A 20,270-nucleotide genomic window follows, 5' to 3' on the forward strand; every position below is an offset into this window, starting at 1 on the left:
AGGGTTAAGATGCAACCTATGAAGCTAATCACAGACACTGCAGCACCAGTTCAGTCCCAGGCCAGGGAGCTACCCACATGGCGCAGCAGACCTCTCCTGACTCACCTGCTGTTCCCCTCAGCAGTGTATTTCAGTCAGTCTGCCTGTTCTGTTTGTTATAGGACAGGGAGAGGGTCAGCCCAAACCCCGCAAACCTGCCTATTCTAAACGGGTTCTGCCATCCGCCGCATCAACACAAAACATAGGAGACTTTAATGGGAAGGAACTTTAATAAAACTAGGAAACAATACAGGTAAGGCAAAGAGTCTAGTTTCTAAATGAAGCACCCAAAGTTACCCGTCCCCTCGTGGGTAAAAGTCTATCCAAATGGGATTGGCCCAGAGCAAAGCCCCAAAGCCTGCCTGCCACAAGTCTAAAGCATCTTCCAGTGGGGACCCACAACAAAGGGTCAGAAATAACCAGACAAGCCCAGAAGGAAAAGAGCAAAATCAACATCAAGATAAAAACTGCCATTGTCACCTCCCCATGGGTCTCACCCACATCTGTGTCACCCAGTCTATGACCAAAAGACAAGCGCAGTTTCTTCACGTGTCTCTAGGCTCCATGCACCTCCTCCAGGTCTCCTGGCTCCATCCTGCTTCCTTCCTCAGTCTCTTCTGCAGCTTCTCCTCTTCCTGCTCAGCTCCACCCTCCCTTGGGTGGGGCAGGGAACCTCCCCCTTTCCTGGGGACCACCCTGTTGCATGTTCTCCACTCTGTCTCTGGTGAATCTGCTCACCCCCCACACCTCTGGCCTGTACTCTAGTTCTTGTATGCATACATTAATAAATCTTTAAAAAAAAAACAAAAACAGAAAGAAATCCGAGGGGTGGGGGAAATTTCCTCTCTGCTCTTACACCATCCAGTGGCTCCTGGTTCTGGACTTATCTATAAATTTTCTTGGTGATCTGCAGAACCTGCTGGCCCTTCCACAACTGACTGCCTTGGGCAAGGTCCTCAGAGCAGTGCCAGCTCTGTACCTGTACCCCGGCACTGGCTCATTTGGTAGATGCTAGTGTCTGATGATTGAAGCCTGGCCTCTGGTTCTGCATTATCACAGTCCCGATCACACTGCTAAGGGCCACTTTGCACATCACAAATGAGCAAGTTGTTAAAATAGCCACCTCTAAATTAGAGCATATGGTTCTACATTTATGTTCCTCAGGCTCTTGCTATGTGACTTGATACAAATTAGTCTCTGTGATCATTAACTGAGTAAGAACGATAAAGGGATGATTGTAAGTATTGCACGAGGTCAGGCAAGACAAGCTCTTACAACAGTGCCCAGCACAAAGTAAGTGTTCAATGTTAGCTTGTGTGTTAGTTTACAGTGACTGTTTATGGGAGAGGTTGAACAGAGTTGGCTGCAAACACAGGTCAGAAAATTTCCATGGAGTCAGGATGTCAGGTCTCTGCCTCTCTGATAAAATAAGTAGAGTCTATGGATCCACAAAGGCCTCTGGGCAGGTGCCCTTTGGGGCGGGGGTAATTCAAGCTGTGGTGAGGGTAGGGGAAAGGAAGCCAACAAGCTGGTGTTCTTTTGTGTTTGTTCCCCATCCCTTTCATTTCTAAAGTTTGGGCTTCACCTCCAAGCTATCCTCAACAAGAATAAAAAAACTCATAACAATGTCATCTCTCATTCTTTTCCTCTTTCCCAGACTTTTGGACCCCAGAAACACATTGTTTCTGCATTTCTTTGAACAACAAAAAACTGTTTTTAATCACAATAGACTGGAATAAACCAATTTGCATCTGAATGATATGTATATGTGTCAATTACTGTGGATTGTATTGAGTAGGGGTTGGAAGCAAAGGCAGGGTAGCAGAGCCATAAAAAAATACCCCCTGGCCAGGATGGGAGGCCCCACTCCGAGGAGTCCCCATCAGCTCCTCATTCCTTTGCCAGCACTGTTAAAAGTGAAATAAGACCACAAAAGAAACCAGGAAGAACCAGACTTAACAAAGCAAGTGTAGCCAGAAAAAGCAAATTCCATGGAAGTCACTCAAGCCTCTTTTATGAATATTCAGAGCCATGCAATTTTACTGGGCAAACTGGAATATTGGGCTAAAATATTTCCTAGGAGGCTCTGTGGGGAGTTCTTTATTCATTACATTTAAATGCAAATGATAACAAAACTGCAAGACAATACACTTTGAAAAGTTGATTTAAAATGAGGAGCACAAGGGAAGGCTTAAGGAACCAGTAGAAGGATTTTATTTTCATTTTCTGCAGTTTAAGTCAGGCCAAATAGAGGTTCAGAATACAAACATAGAAGCCAGCCTTGCTGCTAACAAAATATGTCTAATTATTTTCCTCCTCTCATTAAAAAAAAGGAAGAAAAAATTTTCTATTTTTTTCTATATCCAAGACACTTATAGTACTGTTACAAGACAGGTTGAGGGGCACCCCAAAACCTTCAAACCCGCCTGCTCTAAATAGATTCTGCCATGTGCTACATCAAGACAAAATACACTCTAGTGTGTAGGACCTTCAATGGAAAGAAACTTTAATACAAGTAGTGTGCGATGCAGAAACAGGGAAAAATGGGGAAGAATATAGTTTCCAAATCAAGCACCCAAAGTTACCCATCCTCTTGTGGTTAAATGCCCAGCCAAAAAGGGTTGGCCCAAAGCAGGGCCTCTGAGGCCCAAAAGCCTGCCACAAGTCTAAAGCACTTTCTGGTGGGGACCCATATGGAAGTGTCAGAAACAGCCAAACAAGTCTGGAAGCAAAAGAGAAAAATCAAAATCATGATCAACCTGCCACTGTTAATCTCCCCACGGGTCTCTCACCCACATCTGTTTCAACCAGTCCAAGACCAAAAAACAAGTGCAGCTTCTTCACATGTCTTTCTGCTCTATGTGTCTCCTCCAGGTCTCCTTCTGGCTCTCCATCCTGCTTCCTTCTTTCTCCAGTATCCTCTCCAGCTCCTTCTCCTCCCTGCTCAGCTCCACCTTCCCTTGGGTGGGGCAGGGAACCTGAAACCTCCCCTTTTCTGGGGGATCACCCTGTTACAGCACCAATCAGGACTCCTGATCCGCCTAAGTTTACCTCGCCAAATGTCAAGCTAATAATTCAAGAAGAAACCCTGAAACTTGACACTAGACAAGGTTGTGCCATATTTGGGGGGACGCTTATGCTTAGAAATAATGGAAACAGTTCCCAGAACCCTTTTCTGATTATAAGAAACCCAGTTGTTCAGGGTCCCCAGGTTGGGATGTAACATCTTCTAATACATACGGCCCCCAAAGATAATGAGCATTAATGTCCAGTAGGAGTTCCACTCTGGAGGAGAGTCTCGGAGACCCCACCTGAGGAAGAGGGGGAAGGCTATAAATACTCTGCTTTAAAGACAATGCTGTGCTAAAGTGTCACCTGTTCTTGACTGAAGTGGAGGCATTGTTACTTGTGCTCAAAGACAGAAATGAAACATTATTCCCACACCAGCCCATTTGCAATTCAAGACTATCAAGCCAGCAATCCTCAAACAAGGGAGAGAAAGATCCAATCTGAAAATGAAGGCCAATTGGACAGAGAAGCAATGATATACTAGCTGAAAGGATCTCACCCTGATAAAATAGGGTGTCTGGAATTTAAATTTGACACTTTCCACCTTTGCTGGAACAAAGCAGTGGCCAAGGAGGATTACAGCGCATGTTTGCCACACTTGTGGGAGCCCTGGAAATGGGGCAGTGCCAAAGGTATGTCTGTGAAGGGAGGAGCTGAACAAAATAGGAAGAAGTTCAGAGTTCGGTCTCCAGCCAGACTTTGAAACTTGTTCAGGGGTTGATTTGACATTCTCAGCCTAACCCATTTAAAAAAATAACAGCCTCTGGGCCTTCCTGGTGGTGCAGGGGTTAAAGTCTCAGCGCTATCAAGCTATTACTAACCGCTGTGGCTGTTCTGGCCCGGCCAGGGAGCTGACTCACATGGCGCAGCAGACCTCTCCTGTCTCACCTGCTGCTCCCCTTAGCAGTGTATTTCAGTAGATCTACCTGTTCTGTCCCCCACTCCATCTCTGGTGAATCCCCTAACAGCCTCCCATACCTCTGGCCTACACCCCAGTTCTTGTATGCATAAATAAATAAAAATAAATCATAAAAAATATAATAGCTTCTGCAGTAAAATATCAAGAAACTGGGTAATTCAACAATTCAGAGACCTCTAGTCTTAGCCTCCTCCACACCCACCCCAACCTGGGAATCTGCAGTTTCTTTCTTATTCCAAAGGTGGGATGTCACTTCCAATGGGTGACAGCTCAGAAAAATATGTGCCTTGACCTGCAAAGTTTCAGAAGATACCATGTGTTGGTGATAGTTATTGCTTTTTTTTAATCTGTCAGATTTTTTAAAAAATGGAAGTTTAGCATCTTAGTCCACCAAATTGATTCAGAATGTCAGACCAGTTATCATATAGGTAACCACGGTTTACCTAGCCTGATTCAACTAGAGAGAGACAGGGTGTCACAAATAAAAGGACTACCCACTAAGCTAAATTCAATAATAATAAGATAGCACACACTGTGATGCCAAATGCCGGCCGCACTTTCCCTCAGCCAATAAAAGGAAACAGAGTTTGAGGAGAAGGAAAGTAGTTTAATTTGTCAAAAAACTGAGAAGAGCAGCAGACTGTCTGAAAGACCACCTTCCTGCTCTTTGGCAGAGGGCAGGGGTGTTTATACAAAGTAGTAAAAAAAAGGGGGAGATGGACAAGGGTCTGTCAAGGGGAAGAGAATGGTTGGCATGTCCTTTTGTTGCAGGCATACGGAGATTTAGGTGGGCGCCAGCTTACTTTGTTAACACCTGCTTTTTAACTTCCTTATTATCTTCTCAGGAATGTCCTTCCTTTTCCTTAGACTGCAAGAAGACAAACTTGTTAAATGCAATATATAGGAATGCTTATCTGTTGGGGCAAGAAGAGAGGCCCCATCCTGTTTCACTGCATCAACTGAGCCCCTCAGAACAATGCATCATAGCATTTGAAGAGGGATTTTGACAACGAGACATGTTCAAGGAAGATGAACCAAGATGTTATGAAGACAAGAAACAGTAATGCAGCAGAAGGGACAGGAGCTTGTTCAGTCAAGACTGAGGACAGAAGACTGAGTATGGTCTTCAACCATTCAATGTCCAGAAAATGGAAGATATCTTTTAGACCTGCTCTATGCATCACGAGGAAATGAACAAAGGCCAACACATTGAAATTTCAGGAAGCCCAATGTCAGCCAAATAGAAAAAACAATATTCAAGAAAGCAAAACTGTGCTGAGTGCTATTTGGCTGCTTTGGAAATGAATGCATTCCCTGGCCCTTGAAGGAAATAATTTGCAATGTTTCTATTCACCAGGTACCATGTATATAAATCTTTTTCAAACTGTGAATAAATAATAAAACTGAGCTCCTCTGCCACCTTCACACTTACCTTTGCCTCATTTCTAGGTGGACCCCATATCATGGGGCCGATCTCACATTATTGAAGTCTGCCATGATATATACTCGGTATATATCACACTGCAGGTTCCCACTGTGGTTTCAGGGAGGCTATATCTGGCACACAGGAGTCTCCCAGCTTGAGGTGACAATCAGTCATCTCATGTTTAAAATCCCTGAGTGTTTGAAATTGGTGTTTGTCCTGTTTTCTGACTCTATCATACCTAAATCCCTGTTTTCCTGTCTATCTTGGTTCCCTAATGCCTGTCTGATTTCTGATCACCAACTCTGCCAATACTTTGCAAGTCTAAATATTCCTAATGGGATAGTGTGATATCCATAGAAAAGGGAAGTTCCAGGTTCCTTGCCCTACCTTAAGGAAGGGTAGAGCCGTGGGCCTCCCTGGTGGTGCAAGGGGTTAAGTTGCAGCACTATGAAGCTGTCCAGAGGCACCTATGGGTCCCCAGGAAAAGGTGCCTTAGCCTTGTGGTAGGCTTTTGGGCCTCAGTGGCCTTGCTTCGGGCCAACCCTGTTTGGCTGGGCACTTACCCAGGAGGGGACGGATAACTTTGGATGCTTCATTTGGAAACTATTATCCTTTCTTCTCTTCTCTCTATTGCACACTAATTGTATTAAAGTTCTTTTTTACTGAAGGTCTTCTGCACTGAGAGCAGACAGGTTTGGAGGTCCTGGGGTGCTGCTCACACCACCTGCTGACATGAACAGTTGAATTGTTATAGGACAGGGAAAGGGGCAGCCCAAACCCCGCAAACCTGCCTATTCTAAACGGGTTCTGCCATCCGCCGCATCAACAGAAAACATAGGAGACTTTAAGGGGAAGGAACTTTAATAAAACTAGGAAACAATACAGGTAAGGCAGAGTCTAGTTTCTAAATGAAGCACCCAAAGTTACCCGTCCCCTCGTGGGTAAAAGTCCATCCAAATGGGACTGGCCCAGAGCAAGGCCCCAAAGCCTGCCACAAGTCTAAAGCATCTTCCAGTGGGGACCCACAGAAAAGGGCCAGAAACAACCAGACAAGCCCGGAAGGAAAGGAGCAAAATCAACATCAAGATAAAAGCTGCCATTGTCACCTCCCCACGGGTCTCACCCACATCTGTGTCACCCAGTCCACAACCAAAAGACAAGCACAGTTTCTTCACGTGTCTCTAGGCTCCATGCGCCTCCTCCAGGTCTCCTGGCTTCATCCTGCTTCCTTCCTTAGTCTCTTCTCCAGCTTCTCCTCTCCCTGCTCAGCTCCACCCTCGCTTGGGTGGGGCAGGGAACCTCCCCCTTTCCCGGGGACCACCCCGTTACAGAATGACTCACACATGTGCCTGGAGCACTGTGCTGGGCACATTAGGAGAAAGAAAAAGCCCTGTATCTCTGGCAAGGGATTCAATCTGATAGAGAATACGAAATGCAGACAGAAATAGCTACAGCCCACAGCACAGTGTGCTAAGTGCTATAAGAGAGGTAAAAATCAAGTGCTATCAGAGTTCAAAGGGAGGTGAGATGCTGCAGAAAAAAAAAAAGGGATGTGCCTGGGAGAGAGAGCAGCCTGGGAAAGCCTGAGGCAGTTGATGTACTAATTTTTTAAGTCTTCAAATATAAGGTCTGTAAAATATTAGATTTAAAGGAGGTAAATGTGATTCAGGAAAAAAGATGTTCTGGAAGAATGTATATAATGATCAAGAACAGATAAATGTCCAACATTAGCCAGAGGGGCTAATCAATGTGGAAAGTTAATCGAACACCAGAAAATCATCCCTATTGTAAACACAGTCATTCACTCAGTCAGCCAGAAAAATTACTATTATGAAATTGAAACTACATTTGCTGCTTAAATGAGTCTTTTTAGAGATTGAGCTTAGACTGAAAATTGTTCATTAAAGAGTTTGCTTGGATAATGAACTTCAAGTGCTTTTTTTTATTTTTTAGAATCCTTCAGATTCACTCCCAATCCCAATCCCCAGAGAAAGGTGGCATTAGGGGGAGGCAAATGGCCAGATAGTAAATATTTCAGGATTGGCAGTCCTCACAGTTTCTGTGTCCCCTTCTCAACTCTGCTGTTGTGTGTGAAAACAGCTAGAGATAATATCCACCTGAATGGGTGTGGTGATGTGACAATAAGATTTGACTCATGAATACTAAAATTATAACTTTATGAAATGCTCATGTGTCACAAAATATTCTGCTTTCATGCTTTTCAACCATTTGAAAATGTAAGTCATTATAGCTTACTAGCCTTACAAAAACAGGCAGTGGGTCATAATTAGTCCAGGGCCATAGTTTGCTAACCCCTGGGTTCTGTCAGTCACCCCACTGACAGATGAGAGAAGAAAGGAGGCTAAGCATATTCTTAAATCAATAGCAATTCAGTTTGTTAATTTCTATAGAAAGAGAAATAATGAAGCCATAGGAAAAACTGGGACACTTACCCAGTCTTTATCAACATTATTCACAGCATGAGAACATCATATATTATCTATAAACTTGATTCCCTGGGGCATAACAAGTAAATAACTTCAACTGTGTTTAGCAAGATTGGTTTATGGTAAATGAAGCAATTATGGCTGGAATTTATATGTATAATATTTTATTATCTTTGTTAATTTTAATTTATAATGGATGTCTGTCTCTAAGTTAAAAAGGAAAACATTTTAAATATCTTGTCTTCAATGTGATGAACCACACACAGCTAAATATTTATCAGCACATAAATATTTCAAGAGAAATATGAATAGTTATTGATGTGTCTCATCTTCATGCTCCGTGGAAGGAGTATTCCACCTCTCTGTGGGTACCAAGATGAAGGTTTAGAAAAATGCTTAAGAATAAAGCATTGAAAACCCAACCCCTCCTTCTCTCCCCCCCCCCGCCCCCGCCACACACACATACAGGAATGTCACTTATTTGAAGCTTGAGGATGATATAATAATAAATTTCAAAGTCATGCGAAACCACAGTTTTATAGCCAGAACAGATAGATATATACTTATTCAAGACCTCCTGCAAGGATTAGAACTAAAAGCATGTATCAAAGAAAAGGATCTGCATAGGCTTGATTTTTGATACAATTAAGCCTGAGGAAAAGAGAGCAGGCACATGATCCAAATTCTATGCATGCAAGATAAAACGAGGGTGAACTGAGTTCACCAAATCTGAGAATGCTTGAACAGCTAGGGCCCATGTTTGGAAGAGCAGAAGAGGTGAGACAACTTCTCATTAAGCAAGTGGTTGTTTATTCCATTGTTTGCTTATTTTGTATACAGCAACATAATATGTCACTTATTTATTCCTTGAGTAGCTACAGCTTCTATGATGCATAATGGCTCCATTTCAGAAGAATGTTTTGAATAAAAACATTCAAAAAAAGATAAAGGAAAACCCTCCTTATTTCAAAAATGACACAGAAATAATAATTTAAGATGTTAAAAGAAAATCAGGGTGGCAGATCCCTCATAAGGGAAGGAGGAGCATTTGAGATACAAATCTCAGGTACACCTGAAAGGTACTCTCTGCCCCTATCCCTTTAAGGGACCGCTTAAAATGCTGGGGAGAGTCTGAAGTCTTTGGCCCTCTCCCAACCCATTTTTTGGTCTCTAAGCCCTGACCTCCCCTGCCTCCATATGCCTCCAGTCATCCAGTAAGCTTCCTGGAGGTTCCCTAACAGGCCCTGTCATTTGGGGATTTCACACATTCCTGCTCTCTGTCCAGAATGCCTTTCACCTTCCTGTCCACAGCATTCCTACTTTCTTGTTCTCTCTCACTGATACCTACCCTGAGGGCCCTCCCTCCAAGTCTAGAGTGAGGACTTCCTCTCCCACACTCACCTTTCACTCATTCTCACCTCTTGTATTGCACTTCTGACTTGAGCTAGAGAGGATGACCCTGAGGCACGGGCGGATTGCCTGTCATCTCGGTGTCCCTGAGACCTGCACACCTGAGCACATTCGTAATTCCACAAACATTTGTGGAATGAATCTCTGGTCACTGAGTCCTCTCATGGCACCAACCTTCCCGACACAGAAAGAATATAGCCTTGAAATCAGGATAGTCAGTAATTTTAACAATTCATTCAGTCAGTCATCATCAGACACTTATTGAGGGCCCACTATGTGCCAGGCACTTTTCTAGAAGCTTGAGATACCTTAGTGAGTCAACTCTGCCCTGGAAGAGCTCACATTTTACTGATCAACAGTTAATCAATAAACATAACAAATAAGACATAACAGGCTTTATTCACATCTGACGGAAAGGCTGAAAGATTTACATCGAGTAGGAAAGGAGGCTGAGCTAATGTGAGTTGTTATTTTTAATTATCTTTTAAATTTAATTAATTAATTGTTTTTTAAAATCATGTGACAGGAGAGTTGGACCTGTCAAGAGAAAATGAAGAGATGGTTACATTGAGCAAAGACTTTGAGAAAAGAGCAATTTGACATGGGGCAGGAAAGGGAAAGGTATTTCAGACAGAAGGAAAGTTCAGCACAAAGACTCTAAGACCAAAGCAAAGAGGTCAGTTTGGTTGACTGAGAATGAGGTAGAAGAAGGTGTGTTGGAGGATGGAGTGAGGAAGGAAAGTGGCAGACCATGGAAGCCTCGAAGGCCACTATAACGACTTTCACTGTGACTGAGATAAGAAGCCATTAGAGGATTGTGCACAAAAAGCAACATGATCTGACTTAGATTTGGCTTCCATTTTAAAAGGATCATTTTGGCTGTTTTGTGGAGAACTGATTATTGGGGCCAAGAGTAAATGCAATAACTGAGATGAAAGAAACCAGTGGTTAGAACAGGGTTGCAGATAAAAAGTGGCTGGGAGCCTCTCTGGTGGACCAAAGGTTAAGTCACAGCACTACCACCACAATGGCCTAAGTTGATCCCCGGCCAGGGAGCTAACCCACATATGGTACATATATGCAGCAGACCTCTCCTGTCTTACCCACTGCTCCCCTCAGCAGCATATTTCAGATCTGCCTGTTCTGCTCCCCACTCTGTCGCTGGTGAATCCTCTCACCCCTGGACCTCTGGCCTGTACCCCAGTTTTCCTACACAAAATAAATAAACAAAATCTTTTAAAATAAATAAATAAAAGAAGTGGTTGGTTCTAGTTATATTTGGAAGATAAAGACATCCAGAAACATTTGCTGACATAAATGGGGTATCCAAAAAGAGAAGGATCAAGCACCAACCCAAGGTTATTAACTTAAGCAACTATAGTAAGAGAAAAACTGAGCATTTAGTCTTGTCTGGGGGCGATACTTCCACTTCACTCACCATCCAACTGTGTGCTAAATATTAAATGAGGTCAATGTGTATGCAGCAGCTTGGCTACATTTTCATGCAGGAGACAGGGCAGAAAGGAGTGCTATTTAGCTGCCACTATTTCCAGGGGTTAGCCTCTGAGTCTTGCTTCTATTCTACCTCCTCCTCTCACCTCCTAATGTCCAGAATTACAAGAATGTTCCTGGGTGGCTCACTTGTCCAGAACTAAAGAGACTGTGCAATAGATTTAATGGAAAACCATTTAATGGCAGTAGAGTTTAAAGAAGCTCAAATAAAGTGGCTCCATTATTAGAATGATAATGGGGAAGATGATGGTGCTAGTAGTGGTTATAGCACTTGCCTTGGCTGCAGAGTTCATAGATCAGGAAAATACTATAAAATCCAAAAGGAGGAGGAAGCCAATGTCAGGATGGCTTTGGTCACATCATGTGAGCTGCTGAACATCTTTTTGAGCTAAAATAATTCTGAGGCTATCTGCCAAACTGTATTCAAAAATAGTAAATGTGTTTCATGTCATTGGATGCTTATTACTGGAAAACTTCTGGCAATTGACAACTTCCTTCCATGTACATGGATGCTGCATTTACATATATTGAGATAGGAGGGCCTCCCCAGTGGTGCAGCCGGTTGAGCACAGCACTTTGAGCGCAGTGTTTGTTCGATTCCCGGCCGGCCAGGGAGATTCCCACATGGTGTGGCAGATCTCTCCTGCCTCGCCCGCTGCTCCCCTCAGCAGTGTATTTCGGTCCTTCTGTCTGTTCTGCTCCCTGCTCTGTCTCTCTTGGATTCTCTCACCCTCCCACGCCTCTGGCCTGTACACCAGTGCTTGTATAAATAAATCTTCGAAAAAAAGAGAGAGAGAGAGATAGGAAACATGATCCATAAATAAAGTTAAGTAATTCTCTACAAAGTCAATTCCTACAGGGGCCTCCCTGGTGGCACAAGGGGTTAAATCTCAGCACTATGAAGCTATCTGCTAACCCACATGGTGCAGCAGACCTCTCCTGTCTCCCTGCTGCTCCCCTCAGCAGCATATTTCAGTAGATCTGCCTGTTCTGTTCCCCCACTCTGTGTCTGGTGAGTCCTTTCACCACCACCCCACCACCCCACACCTCTGGCCTACACCCCAGCTCTTGTATGCATAAGTAAATAAATCTTTTTAAAAATTAAATTAAATTAAAAATATAGTGAATTCCTACAATAATGGCTAGCACAGAGTAAGCACTGAAATGTTGGCCCTATTTGGTATCTTGTCAGTTTTGTGGTTTTTGTAATTTAGTCCAAGTTACTAGATCCCTCCCAATTTTGTAAAGTGATGATAAAGGCTCTTACTAGTTTATAAGACTGCTATCAGGCTAGAGGGAGGCAAAGTTTGTACATGGCATAGCAGAGGATCCCACAGACGGTTAACAAATAGATAAATGAATTCCTACAACCCCGCTCTTAGTTTTAAGAATATATTAAATGCCTCTGTTTAACCAAAATTTTTGTGTTGAATAATTAAAAAAATTATATTAAAATAATATTTAATGCATTCCTTTCAGTCATTAGGGTCATTTCAGGTGTTTTCCTCAGTCCTTGGTTAGAATGCACATTTCCAAAGTGTTAGAATAAGAAGTATGAATCTTTACTTTCCCTACCAATGCCAAACCTGCTTCTCTTTCAATGTTTTTTACTCATCCACCCTAGACAGGGTAACCTATGAGTTACCCTGGATGACTTTGCCATTATCCACTCAGCAAACAACCAAATAATGAGCTCTTTTAACTCCTAAATATTTTCAAATACACTCACCCTCCATTCCAAGTACCATCAACTTGGGCAAAGTGACTGACTATCTTTTCTGATTTGAACTCTGTTACTGAAAATAGGTACCTAACTAGTTACTATATTTCCATTCTTGTCCTTTACCAATCTATAGTTAAATTTCAATTAAATCATATTGTGAAAGCTGTTATGATAACATCCCCTCACTTTAAAAACCATGCAATTTTTTTCTTATTGTTATGTGGGTAAGATAGGACTTCTTTAATGACTTATAAACCTACCTTTCCAGCCTTATCTCTCATTCCTCTTCTCCTTGAGCCATCCTGAACTTTCCTTTGTTCTAAAATATCTTGGCTGTCTGATCACCACTCCAGCCCTTGGACAGCGTTGATTCCTCTATGTAAAAAATATTCTATATATTCATTTATTTTTATTTATTCAAGAACTATTATGGAGTAAAGACTTGTTATTTGAATCTAATGTTATAATAGAGAAGCTACTCCATTCTAGGCACTATTAAATAAATCATTGATGGAACAAGGTATGATTTCTGTTACAACAGAACTCAAGGTCTAGCTTGGGAAGCATGAGATGAGAGCTATGGCATGGAAAGTATAAGTGATATGGAATTAAATGTCAGGATACCATATCTAACATAGGAAGGAGTCAGTGCAGTTCCCTGAGGAGGTACACTTGAAGCTCAATTCTGAAGAATGCATAGGTGCTTGTGTGGTAACAGAAGAGTGAGGAAGGAGGAGGCAGTAAAAGGAATGATGGAAGGAATAGTCCAGTGACACAGTTAAATGGAAAATATATGAATACTTAGAAAAGAAATCATCTTTCCCTGTTATAAGCATAAGCTATTGGGAACAGATATCTTTCTTCAACAAACTTTCTTGGTGGCCTAAGTTGCCAAGAAAAAAAAAGTCAGAAATTTCTCATTACCGCTTGCTGATAATTAAGTTCTGATGGCTCCTCCTTTTACAAGGAATTAGGAGGCGTTTTGGATGAGTGAGAGAATCTATCAGGAAGCTGATTCTATCCTAACCAAATGACTTACATCTGTAAAAAGATAACATTCTCCAGGTAACTTTGCCAGGTAGGATCAAATGAGATAGTGATGCAAAAATATAATGTACCACCTTGAGCTTAATGACCCTTTCAAGAGGAATTTCAAGGGCATTAAACAATTTGCCATTTCCTGACAGTTCCCTGTCATTTTTCTTACAATTTCTACTTGTAGCATCTACAACAAATTGAGAGTCAATTTCATTATCTTTTAAGAGGAACAAAAGTGGATGGTATCTCTTTTCAAAAGGCCCAATGTTTCAAAGCAAAAATATCTTGAAGTGGAAAAATCTAGAGAATCCAGTTATTTTGCAATAATAAAAAAAATGTAAGAAAATAAGTAAAAAAATTAAATAACATGACTTCTGCTATAATGAAGGCCCCAAATTTCTTTATTTTTTATGGCAAAACTAATCTGATCACTTTTCTTATTTTCTGTTTAAACTTGCTATCTTATTTCCCCTGTAGTGGATTTATTGACAAATAGATAAATATAAATTCAAAAAAATTATTCTGAAATTTGTGGTAGATGTGTTAGATATCATTCCTATTTATGTCTATAAGAAACATCAATAAAAATTATAAAAAAATTTACATTCCTATTTTTTCTTGATGTTTCTTATAGACATTAATAGGAATGATATCAACTCACCTTTAAATTAAAGGGAAAAATCATTCTAATTTTATAAATATTGAGGACTGTACAAGTGCTATTTACAGAGATGGAGAGGGATTTTAATGCTGAATATTTTTTTGTTTACAGTCCTCTTTCTTTGATAAGCAATTGGATTTCAAAATACATAAGGTCTATTAAAGATATCTAACTTTAAAGTCCTGCTTGAGTCTTCTAACACATCTTCTACCACAAATTTCAGGTACCTTTTTAAAAGTTTATAATTTTATAACATTAATTATTTCTGTATTATGGGAGCAACTTTTTTAAAAAGGCATTTAAAAGGAGAAAATAGTACATGGATCACCGGTTTCTATAAAGAGAGGGAAGAGCTCTTAAGGAAATGTATATTTAGGAAATTCATTTAGTTGATGGCCAATTTAATTCTAATCTCTGTTAATATATGTTGGAAGGAAACAAAGTTCATGAAATTATTCAGTCAGAGGGCTAGCGAAAGTTTCTTCCTGCCTTTGATAAAGTGCAAAGACGACTTTGTAAGAACAATCTGGTATATGGTGTTTAAGCCTCAAATCTTCCACCCACTTTCCAAGTCATATAAGACATTTTAAAAGTCACTTAGTCTCTAAACATTTTTTCTCATTTGTAAGAGGGAGAGTAAGAGACACAGCCTGTATGATAAAGTTTTGTAAACCAGAAACTGCCCCACAAAAGAATTACATGAGCAATAAACTCAAAGATTTCCAAAAGCTATTCTACCAAAAAAAAAAGTTTAATGTGTATTTTGTGTTCTTGTTCATTTTCCTTTTCACATTTCCTTCATTAGTTATAAGTTCCTTAAAGTTAAACTGAGCAGATCCTATCATCTTTTCCATGTTGCTTTCTGGTTTACACTTAACTAATGAACACTCAGAATGCCTTATTGATAGATATTGTCCTTCCTTTCTGAGTTCCAATATCAAATAAAATAGTCATGAGTTTCAAACAATGCCCTTTTACCTATTCTATGTCTAAACCTCCCTATGTCAACCATGCCTACTTCCACATTTTCTGTCTTCTAAGCTGGAGAATTGGCAAGTCAGCATTGATGTAACAAAAGTTTTTTTTTTATCAATATTAGCAAATTTGTTTAAGCTGAAATCAGAAATCCTTGTTTCTCAATCTAAACCTGTACCTCTTGCAAAACAAAACAAGCAGAATTAACTGCATTGTTAATCCCAGGAAGAAAAGAGGAGAGCTTGTGAGTCCTTGATTCCTAAAGTCAAGAAGTTCCCAAGAAAAGCCCATCCTTACTAGGGCAACTGAGAGGAATAAAGTACATGAACATAAAATGGCAAGACAAAATATGTACATAGAGGGAAAGAAGACCATGGGAGAAGACACAACAATCAAAAAAGTGAAAGTAAATATTCCTTTAGATAATTGATGCTATGCCCTACCCTGATGCTTGAAAAATTCTTTATTAATGGGTAAATTGGCATTAGCATGTAATAAAACACTCTGAAAGGCTGAAAGGCTGATGAGGATGGAATGGCTACCTCTCAGGCTCCTCCTTGGATCGTATAAATATGTCAACCTGACCTGCCCTCTTCCCAAAACAGTTCTGTATTCCTTTCATAAGATTTTAAACAAGCGGGCCCTGTTCAACGCACCTTTTTAAGAAAAGAATATTTTTAGTCTAAGTAATTTTGCCCAGTCTTTACCGGTATGATGTGGCTGTCCTTAAACAGCCCTAGGAGGGCTAACACAACCCTCTGGCTCCGGGTCAACACGTGTGTCCACAGCCAGTTCCCGTGCGCTCCGCGTTTCAGCACTGCCGCCTCTGGATAGCGCCTTGCTAGCTGCCGGGGTCGGGGCCTCGCAGCCGGTCTCCCGAGCATCCCCAGCACATCGCCCTCTCCGTCTCGTTCCGAATGCCAGAAAAAGCAGCCCCAAATTCTCATCTTTCCTTAATGCAAGTATCTAAAGCGACCTCCATGTCCCTCCTTCAGGGTGTAAACGAGCACACCTCCGTGCCTTTGAGTCCTACAGGAGTAGGCGTGAAGCCGCGTCGTTTACCCACCCGTGGCCAGAGATCTCTGACAGGCATCCGTCACCCTTCCCCTGTCCCTCCTGAATCCCAAACCAAAAGCCAGGAGCGCCAGCTCACTCCCTCTCTCTCCACGCCCCAAAGCAAGAAACAAACGCGATGCTGCGCCCTCCCTCCGCCTCAACTCTCTCTCTCTCTCTCTCTCTCTCTCTCTCTCTCTCTCTCTCTCTCTCTCTCTCTCTCACACACACACACACACACACACACACACACACACACACTCGCACGTCGCAAGCCTTCCGGGTGCCACCGTTCCCCAAGCAGAGCATCAGCCAACTTGGGCCCCATCCATCAATACCGGCTCGCCAAGGGCCGCCCGCAGCGGCCGCCCCGCCTCCTCCCCATCCTAGGCAGCTGGTCCCAGCAGGGCAGCTCGCGCTGACCAGGGACCCCTCCCCTTGCACTCAGTCGTCTACCTCGCGGGGAGGGGGTGTTCCACAACCCCCAAACACTTGTCCCTGGGCCACCCGAACCCTCAGCCGAGCCATAAATCAATGACTTGAAGCTCCAGCCATGTTACCGATGTGTTGTTGGCAAGTGTGTGTTTGTGTATCCGAGGCACATACACTATTTAACTCCTTTGAGCTTTCCGCCCATCCTAAACAAGCAGCACGTTATTTCTGCTCCCCTCCTCCGTTCTCCGCGCCAGAACCTCTGCACCCATCCGGAGCCAAGTAGCCAAAGCACCGCACCTGTGCGCGAAGCTCGACCCCCGCCTCGCCCAGACGCTCCCCTCCGGCCCCTCCCCTCCCCCCCGCCCGTGGTCCTCGGAGAGCCGGGTCTGGACCGAAGGAGCGACGCCTCGGGAGCGCAGCCCGCGTCCCCTCCCCGGAGCCGGGAATAGAGGGGCAGCCCCCCCTCGGGCCGGATCCGCCGACTCACCCCTTCGGAGCAGCACACGCCTTCCAGCTCAGGCGCGGGGAAAACACAGGTGCCGGGAAAAGGAGAGCGGCGGAAGCAGCCTCGGAGGGTGGGCGGGAGGACTCACCGAACATCTGAATGTGCCCTTTGGTGATGGGGTTGAAGCTGCCGCAAGCAAGCAGGATAACGTGTGTCTTGGTGGTCTCGGTCATGGTGCAGCTCGGTCTCTCGCACTGGCCCAGGAGTCGCTTCTTTTTGTGTGTCTCGATATGTCTGCAGAGGGAGAAAGGAAGGCGAGGCTCTGGCGGTGGATGCCGTGGACTCCAAGGAGCCGCTCCAGACGCAAACCGCGTCACTCGCCGCCTCCCCTTAACGCTTGCAGCTCCGGCTAGATCCCAGACTGCTTTTGTGCTGCTCTCCGCCGGGCCTTCTCTGTTCCCTGTAGCTTCTTGCTCAGCTCTCGTCTTGGTCCCCACCCCTCCCTTTTCCTCGCTCCCTTTCTGCTTCATTCCATCACGCTGCCATCCTCAGTGTTTATCTACAAGGCAAGACGTGCAGCCCAAGCCCGGAGCGTGAACACATCGCTCACAGCTAGGCGTGAGCTCTTTCTATCTCTCACCTCCTTCTGATTTAGTTCTCATTTCATTTCATTTCATTTCATTTAGTTTTCATGCTTTGGTCCACATGTACTTTCTCTAACATTTTCTTCTCCAAAAGTGTTTTTTGTTTAAGAATTGCTTTTCTTCCTCACTCAAAATACAAACGTGAAATTGCAATTGTTCATTTCAAGAGTATTCATCTTTGCCTTTCATTTCCCCCCTTATCTTTTGTTTTAAGATTTATTTATTTATGCATACAAGAGCTGGGGTACAGGCCAGAGGTGTGGTGGTGAGAGGATTCACCAGAGACAGAGTGGGGAACAACAGGCAGACTGACTGAAATACACTGCTGAGGGGAGCAGTGGGTGAGTCAGGAGAGGTCTGCTGCACCATGTGGGTATCTCCCCTGCCTGGGGCTCGAACTTGTGCTGCAGAGGCTGTGGACAGCTACCTAGGTTTGAGTTAATGAACTGAGTTAATGAGTTGAGTTAATGAGTTTGAGTTAATGAACTGAATCCAGATCTTGGTTGCCAAGAAATCGGGGTAATCCTTTTCCCAGCATATTGGTCCTCTTTGTGGGCTGCAGCAATACTATCAGTTTAGGAGAACATGGATGGGGCATAGTCACTAAAGCATATTTGAAAACTATTATAATCTTACATAAGCTAGCAAAGTTGAAACAAAGATTTAGCTGTTTACCGACAAGTGCCTCTGAGTGCTCACTATGTGTTTGGCTCTGATATAAACCTTGCTGATAAAACAGTCTTTGTCTTCATTGAGTTTACATTCTACAGAGGGAAATAAACAATAAATGGAGAATATCAAATGGCAATTGTGCAGTACACAATAAGTGAATACAATTCACTCTCTGACAGAATAGAGAGTGGGTGGAGGAGAGAGGACCATTTTATTTTTCTCATTTTGATTGAAATAATAGTGATTTATATTATTATCTAAGTTTCAGGGAGAGGGGACTAGTTTAAATCAAGTAGTCAAGGAAGGCCTCTCCAGAGAGGGGAAATTTAAACTGAGACTTAAAAACAACATGAAGGAATTGCTAGTACAAATATTTCTGGACAGGGAAGGGCTCATTGAAATGACTGTCATGCATGGGAAGGGAGCAATGCCGCATTACCCTGGTGATCAGACAATCAAGAAGTGCTTATAAGCCAGGGTAATGAGCTTGGATTTTTTTTTAAGTGTCATAACTTAGAAAATAATTACAAAAATGAAACTTTTAAGCAGGAAATTGATAATTTACATTTTTATAAAATCACTCTGGCTGCTAGGTGGAAAGGGTGTGCAAATGAGAAAGCAAGGAAAGCCTTTTGGCATTTCTGTTGGTAGCCCAGGCAAATGTCATTGTCCTTAGACTGGGATGTAGAGGAGTGAAGCTGATGAGAAGCAAATGGTCTCAGGCTAAGTTTTGTCAATAGAGTTTGAGGTTTTGCAGATGAATGTAGAGACTGAGGGAAAGAAAATCTAGGGAAATGTCTAGAAATTTGCCATAAACCATCAAATGAGTGGATTGAGATTTAAAAAGATGGCACAAATAAAGTTTGTGGGAAGACTAAGTATTCTACTTGCATACAATGATAGACTTAATAATTCTTTTTCTTAATTTTTAATGCCTTCTTTATATTGAGATACAATTGTCTTTTAACACTTTATTCGTTTTAAGTGTATGTAATAATTCTGTATTCAGAAATCCACAAGTACCAATATTTATCCTTTTTGGGCTTTAAAATTCTTGGATAAATTGCTACCCCATCATACTGGTTGATTTGTATTCAAAAGCCTGTAGAGATGTGCAGTAAACATTTGTTATATTATGCTGATAGAAAATCAGTCTTAATGTGCAGAAAATTTCTAGCTTAAATATAAAAGTCCTAAGAATCCATGTGCAATTATAATGAGATTTGCATCTGTCTTGATGTGGAATGTGGAAAGTCAGGTATAGAGGAAGTCAGGGTGAAGAGAAGCTGATTTGCATATGAAACTGGACAGTTAATAATTGGGCAATTATCATAGCTATAGTTAAGCAATAAATATTTATTGAGGGTCTACCATGTGCCAGGCACTTGATTTAGGGTTTGTGAAAAAAACAAAGTCCCTGCTGTCATATAGCTTATATTCCAGGGAGGAAAGCAGTCCATAATCAAATGAATAGACATAAAGACAATAGGTACCATAATGAAAAATAAATGAGGCTAAGAAGAAAGGATAAGGAAATGGAACTCCTCCTTTATTTAAGGAGGTCAGGAAAGACTTCTGATAAGGTGGTATTTGAACAGGGGCCTGAATGAAATAGATGAATATTTCCTTTAAATATGTACCCTGGGCCTCCCCGGTGGCGCCGCAGGTTGAGGGCAGCGTTGTGAGGCTCTCCGCAACTTTTGCAGCATGGGTTTGATTCCCGGCCAGCCAAAGAGATTCCCACATGGCATGGCAGACCTCTCCTGTCGTGCCCGCTGCTCCCCTCAGCAGTGTATTTCAGT

At 42.5% G+C, this 20,270-nt stretch overlaps 1 protein-coding gene across 1 annotated transcript in view; it reads right to left on the minus strand.

The window, feature by feature from the left end:
* NMNAT2 (nicotinamide nucleotide adenylyltransferase 2) overlaps positions 1-17,385 on the minus strand; it is a gene marked incomplete at both ends in the record, with an annotated part of 161,471 nt that extends 144,086 nt beyond the window's left edge. Inside the window, one exon of the mRNA XM_084249099.1 lies at positions 17,301-17,385. Within this exon, the coding sequence (XP_084105225.1) occupies positions 17,301-17,385 (85 nt within the window). The remainder of the gene's footprint in view (positions 1-17,300) is intronic.
* Positions 17,386-20,270: the final 2,885 nt, after the last annotated feature.

This window comes from Talpa europaea (genome assembly GCF_964194135.1).
Source record: "Talpa europaea genome assembly, chromosome: 12".
In the NCBI taxonomy this organism is placed as follows: Eukaryota; Metazoa; Chordata; class Mammalia; order Eulipotyphla; family Talpidae; genus Talpa; species Talpa europaea.